The sequence below is a fragment of the Tachyglossus aculeatus genome, unplaced genomic scaffold, assembly GCF_015852505.1.
Source record: "Tachyglossus aculeatus isolate mTacAcu1 unplaced genomic scaffold, mTacAcu1.pri scaffold_88_arrow_ctg1, whole genome shotgun sequence".
NCBI classification, from domain to species: Eukaryota; Metazoa; Chordata; class Mammalia; order Monotremata; family Tachyglossidae; genus Tachyglossus; species Tachyglossus aculeatus.
The window spans coordinates 1,530,606-1,537,034 of record NW_024045096.1 but is presented as its reverse complement, the minus strand read 5'-3'; the positions used below and the strand labels follow the sequence as shown (position 1 = coordinate 1,537,034).

The 6,429-nt window shown below is 50.6% G+C and overlaps 1 protein-coding gene across 1 annotated transcript; it reads right to left on the bottom strand.

Annotated features, from left to right (window-relative positions):
- Window positions 1–932: 932 nt before the first annotated feature.
- Window positions 933–4,587, bottom strand: LOC119924224 (olfactory receptor 6C74-like). The gene is made up of 6 exons (XM_038743185.1): window positions 4,457–4,587; window positions 3,486–3,857; window positions 3,211–3,278; window positions 1,608–1,710; window positions 1,465–1,577; window positions 933–1,267 (listed from the first exon to the last, which is right to left on the bottom strand). Exons 1-6 carry the CDS (start codon window positions 4,585–4,587, stop codon window positions 933–935), a joined length of 1,122 nt encoding a protein of 373 aa, XP_038599113.1.
- Between the last annotated feature and the right edge of the window lie 1,842 nt (window positions 4,588–6,429).

Here is a 6,429-nt window from a genome sequence, read left to right as displayed (position 1 = left end):
TCAATGATGTGTATGTAGCTTTACTTCTATTTATTCTGATGACTTGACTCCTGACCACTTGTTTTGCTTTGTTGTCTGTCTCCCCATTTCAGACTGTGGATAGGGACCATCTCTATATAGTGCCAATTTATACTTCCCAAGCGCTTAGTACAGTGCTCTGCAGACAAGTGCTCAATAAATACGATTGAATGAGTGAATGAATGAATGAACAGTGCTTTGCACATAAGTGTTTAATAAATGCTATTATTATTATTAATCATATTAAAATCACTGAAATTATTATTTAACATATTCATACATGTAAATGCTAAGGATGGATGTTAGAAGGTGGGAAAGAGAGGGGGAGTGCAGGAGGGTAGTGGTGAGGGGGAGTGGGAAATGGGAGAGAGAGGATGCGATTGAGAGGTGGTGAACTTTTAGTTTTCCCTCCCCCTGATGACCAGTGACCTCACTGCTACAGGAGCAGGGACGAATAATAATAATAATAATAATCCTACTTGTTGAATATTTATTATGTGCCAAGTACTTCTCTAAGAGCTGGGGTAGGTAAAAGTTAATCAGGTTGGACACAATAATTTAGCTCAGACACGGAAGGAGATTTGCAAAAAAAAATGCATTGCACCTGGGGTTGACAATTCGTTTCGCCATGGACCCGCTATGTCAACCTCGGAATGATCTTATTATGCATACGAAAAGGCTAAACTCTCCTCTGAGTGGATCAGGAAGGAGGTTTGAGATAGCAGGGGGACCTGGCCAGAGGAGAGATTTCCAGGAGGGTGGGTACCGGGGTGCACAGATGGATGGAGAACTGCCAGGTCCTGTTTGTCGGGCAGCAGATGAAGCATTAGCCTAATGTACAGGCCCCGAGTCTCCGTGGTCAACATTTTGCGATTCCTGCTGTTTTTCTGTGGTATTTTATCGCAGCTGCACCCTCACTTCCTAGGGGAAAACCCAACTCGTTGAATCAAGTCCCTGAAGGTCTGCTTGACCTTCTCATCCCGCAGCATGTAGATGAAGGGGTTTAGCATGGGAACCACGGAGGTGTTGAGAACTGGCACCCCCTTGGTCATTTCCACCCTGTCCTTGTAGGACGGTTTGATGTACATGAAGATGCAGATGCCGTATGTGATGGAGACCACTACCATATAGGAGGAGCAGGTGGAAAAGACCTTTCTTCTCTGCTGGGCGGAGGGCAGTCGTATGATGGCATGCACCATAGACAGGAGGAAACCCCTCAGCTCCAGGAAGCGGGTGTCTGTGCACGAATCTGGGGAAAATTAGCAGATGAAGTGGTTGAGGACTTTGGAGGTGCAGTAGTCTAGCCGGTAGATCATCACAACCGGTGGGAACACGATCAGGTAACTGGAGGGAAAAGAGTAGAAGACCTGCAGGGAGCATACAGGCCCGCTCATTACTGTCGTGTAGTGCAGGGGCCGGCAGATGGCGACGTAGTGGTCGTAGGACGTGGTGCCATGAGGAAGAACTCCGTCACCCACAGAAAGATGAAGAAGAACAGCTGAGAGAAGCAGTTTGAAAACGAAATGATTCTGTCTCCGGTGACGATGATGACCAGGAAACTGGGAATTCAGGGAGATGTGAAGGCGAACTCCAGCAAGGAGAAGCTGCGCAGGAAGAAGTACATGGGGGTGCGGAGGCGGAAATCCATCAAGGCGAGGGTCTCGATGGTCAGGTTCCCAGTGATGCTTAATACTTAGGCGAGGAAGAGGGCGAGGAACAGCAGAGCCTACAGGTGGGGGTCATCTGTGAGCCCCAGGAGGATGAACTCTGTCACCCCCATGCCATTTCCTATGGTTGGTTGGTGGCATCAGGCGAGCATGCAGGAGTAACGGGAGAAATTAGGGAGCTGAGGGCAGTTGCACGAACAGCCTAAAACGGGTAGAGGAGCCCATGGACCAACCAACGAGCGATTCCCCTTCCCCTGTGCTGTCATTGATTCAGGCTCCGGCTGCTGCACAATCATACTATATATACTTTGGTTAGCGGGAGCATGGGAAAATTCCCCCGATTCAGCTCTAGGAGATCCATCATCCTTTCCAAGGTTCTGGTTCTTTGCACACCGTATGGGTGAGCCCACCTCCTCTGAGAGCTCACTGTTCCTCTGGCAGCCAGGATCTCTCTTTCTCCCACCTCTTTATTTATTCCTCGATATTTCAACTGCCTGCCTCTTATCGTCTGTCTGTTACTGCCTGGTTGAGGTAATCATGTCCTGTAGCCCTGATCCATGCAGCCTAGAGGGGCCTCTAGGAAACGGGGCCAGAGATGTGATCCACTACCTGCCATTACTTCCCTCCAGCCTCCCCTTTCTCTGCCTCCTCCTTCTTCTCTTCCCAAGTCTACATCTCCAGCCTGTATCTGTCTCCCTCTCTGCTGTCTCGTATTTCCTCCTGCCTTCAAGATATCTATTCATGGATGTCCTACCATCTTGTCAAACCTGTCCTACCATCTTGTCAAACCTGGCTTGTCTAAAACAGAACTCCTTACCTTCCCACCCAAATCCTTTCCTTCCCCTGAATTTCCCATCACTCTAGACGGCACCACCATCCTTCCTTTCTCACAAGCCCATAACCTTGGCGTTAGCCTTGACTCCTCTCTTTCACTCAATCCATACATTCAATCCATTGCTGAAGTGCTGGGGTACATACAAATTAATTAAGTTGGACACAATCCCTGTCCAATATGAGGATCACAGTCTTAATCTCCATTTTACAGGTGAGGTAACTGAGATGCGGAGATATAAAGTAACTTGCCCAAGGTCTCACGGCATACATGTGGCAGAGCCTGGATTAGAACCATACAAGTGGCAGAGCCGGGATTAGAACCCAAGTCCTTCTGACTCTCAAGCCCCTGCCTTATCGACGAGGTTACACTGGTTCTCTGATGACTGCTCAAATGCCTGCCCAAATAAGCATATATCACTATAATTACAATCTAATGTTTACACATGCATATATGTGCTGAGGTTAGAGGAAGTGGGATGAGATGGGGAGAACAAGAGGGAGCAGTGAGGGGGGAGTGGAAAGTGGGAGTGATAGGAGGGAGCAATAGGAGCAATAGGATGGTAGCGAGGAGGGTTCCCCTCCGCCGACTATTTGGTGCTGGAACTCACTTAGCTAGGATATGGAAAAAAGCACAGACACACATTGCACCAGTGGTATTCTATCAGCTTTAGCACCAACCTGCAGAACAAACCTCGGAACATCTCTATTATGTGGAGGGAAAAGGCAAGATTCCCCTCTGAATGGACGAGGACCGAAGGGCTGGGGTTGCAGCAGGAATCTGGTGAGGGGAGGGATTTACAAGAGGGTGGGTCTGGGTGCGCACAGAGGGTTGGAGATTGGCCAGGTCCTGTTTCCCGGGTAGCAAATGAAGCATTACGCAAATGTACAGGCACCGAGTCTCTGTGGTAGACCTTTTGCAACTCCTGTAGATTTTTCTGTGGTATTTTATCACAAATGACCCCTCACCTCCTGGAGTAAATCCCAATCCGTTGCACCATGGACCTGAAAGACTGCTTGACCTGCTGGTTCTGTAGAGTGTAGATGAAGGGGTTCAGCATGGGGGCCACAGAAATGCTGAGCACCGCCACCCCCTTGGTCAGTTGCACCCTGTCCTTGGCGGACGGTTTGATGTACATGAAGATGCAACTGCCATAAGTGAGGGAGACCACGATCATGTGGGAGGAGAAAGTGGAAAAGGCCTTTCTCCTCTGCTGTGAGGAGGGCAGCCTCAGGATGGCACGAACGATGGCTGTGTACGACGCAGTCATTAGCACCAAGGTAATGAGGAGCGTCCCCAAAGACAAGAGAAAAGCCATCCGCTCCAGTAAGCGGGTGTCTCTGCAGGAAAGCCCCATCACTGGGGAAGAATCGCAAAAAAAATGATTGAGGATCGTAGGGAGCGGGGGAAGGCGCTGAGCAAGGAACAAACAGGGAACAGGCAGTATGTGCACACAAACCGCACCCAACGGCTCAAGGCCAAACAGACTCAACAACAGGAAATAAAGAGACCAGGGCAAGAAAAACAAGCTTGCACCTGCAAGACTCGGAGGCAACCTCAAGGCCATATCCGCAGCCAGCTATGGTTGGCAACGGGTGGCTGGGGGCGAGCCAGAGCAAACGCTTCGTGACTGGACAGAGCTGTTGCTAGGCTAGTGGCTGGAGGGAGGCGTGTGCTACATGGCAAAGCCTCGATACGCCATTCCCCGAGAAAACCCCGCCCCCGGGCAACGGAAGGTATAAGAGACGAACAAGACAAGGGGGGGGGCTCTCTCTCTCTCGCTCTCTCTCTCTCGCAACCATGTAACCGCTGATAGCAAATAAACGGCAACCAAGCTTTGGAACCTCTGGCTGACTCTTCCTGGTGTGAACGCGCGGGCTGCGTCCGGAGACGTCCAAAGACCCGGAGAGGGTAAGAACCAGAGAGTTGCCCCCGAAACCGCGGGGAGCAACGGAGGATGTTGGAGTGGCAGAAGTCTAGCCGGGCGATCATCACAACCGGTGGGAACACGATCAGATAACTGAAGAGAAAGGAGCAGAGGACCAGCAAGGAGCATACGCCCCTGCTCATGACAGTCGTGTAGTGCAGCGGCGGGCAGATGGCAACATAGCGGTCATAGGACATGGCTGCCAGGAGGAAGAACTCCGTCACCGCCAGGAAGATGGTGAAGAACAGCTAAGTGAAGCAGTTCGAAAAGGAAATGGTTCTGTCTCCGGTGACGATGGTGACCAGCAATCTGGGAATACAGGCATATGTGAAGGCGATCTCCATTAAGGAAAAGCTGTGCAGGAAGAAGTACATAGGGGTGCAGAGGCGGGAGTCCAGGAAGGTTAGAGTGACGATAGTCACGTTACTAGTTAAGTTCACTGCGTAGGTGATAAAGAGGACGAGGAAAACCAGAGTCTGCAGGTGGGGGTCATCTGTGAACCCCACAAGGATGAACTCTGTCACCCCGGTGCCATTTCCCATGGTTGGCTGGTGGAGTCAGCCAAATCTGCAGAAGCAATGGGAGAGATGGGGGAGTTGAGGGCAGGTGTAGCAACAGCCTAAGACGGTGAGAAGAGCCCATGGACCAACCAACGAGCGATTCCCCCTCTCCTGGAGGGGAGGTGGTTTAGGCTCCGGTTGCCACATGACCCCACCATGCATGATGTGGTCAGAAGGGGTTTGGTAGGAAAATGTCCCCAGTTCCAGTTCAGCCTATCCACCGGAGTCTTGTGGGCACACGTTTGACCCCTCTCTTCTAGTTCAGCTCTCCGCCCCTGGCCCTTTCCCTGCCCACAATATAGGTGATCCCACTGTCCTCAGAAAGCTCCCCGTTCTTCTGGCAGCCTCGTTCTCTCTGGCTTCCACCTCTCAGTTAATTTTTCTCCCTTTCTACTGCCTGCTTCTGTCCTGTCTGCTTCTGCCAGGATCTGGTGGTCACTTTCTGTGGCCATGATCCATGCAGCCTGGGGCAGGGGAGGGGGCCCTCTAGGCCACGGAGCCAAAGATGTGGACCACTACCTTCCATTACCTCCCACCTCCTTCCTCCTCCTCCTTCTCTTTTTCCTTCTCCTCCTTCTTTTTTCATTTACCTCCTTCTCGTCTTTCTCTTTTCCTCCTCTCATTACACTTTCTCCTCTACCTCCTCTTCCTTCTTCTTCCTCCTTCTCTTCCTCCTCTTTCTTCTCCTCTTATTTCTCGTCCTCCTCTTCCCCCCACCTTCTACCTCTCATTATATCTCTTCTTCCTCTTCCTCCCTTCTTCTATAACCTTATCCCCTCTTCTTCCTCCTCCTCTTGCTTCTCCACTTCTCTGGTGTCCTATTGTAGAGAGCAGCAGTTATACACGGTTCAGGAATTATCCTGTGCAATTGATTAATCAGTTACAGCATTACCAAGGTAAGCACTGTGTGCTAAGCACAGTCTGAAGTATTGAGGTAGATTCGAATGGTCAGATCGGACCCAGTTTCTGTCCCTCAGGAGGCTTACAATCTCTCTTATCCTCATTTTATAGAAGAGGAAGCTGGGTTCAGAGTGGTACAGTATTTGCCCAGGGTCCCACCACAGGCCAGAGGGAGAATTTTGATTAGAAGATCCAGGCCTCCTGACCCCCAGGCCCGTGGTATTTCCACTAGGCTGTTCTGCCTCCTTTTGAAGGGTAAAGACAGCCCCATCATAGACAAGATGTGATGACTGACCTGACTGCACAATCTCTAAAACAGGGAGCCCAGGATCTCCAGGGTGGGAGTAAGATCTTCCTCCCGTTCCATATGGAAGGACATCGTCGAAGGAGACGTCCGATACCCCTGATCATGGAAATGCCATGGCTTCTCCTCATTCGCTTTACTCAGGCTGATGGCCTGCCCTCGCCCAGGAGATATGAAGAGGACTCATTAATTTAAGGATCACAGCTTGCGTCTAGGTTCTG

Bases quoted from the DNA above. Each gene is read 5' to 3' on its own strand.
- LOC119924224 (XM_038743185.1), bottom strand. From the start codon at position 4,587: ATGAGCAGGGGCGTATGCTCCTTGCTGGTCCTCTGCTCCTTTCTCTTC. The intron at 1,711-3,210 runs GTTTGTTCTGCA...TCCTCGCCTAAG, and splicing joins CATAATAGAGATGTTCCGAG to TATTAAGCATCACTGGGAAC. The intron at 1,578-1,607 runs GTTCGCCTTCAC...CTGAATTCCCAG, and splicing joins CGCAGCTTCTCCTTGCTGGA to TTTCCTGGTCATCATCGTCA.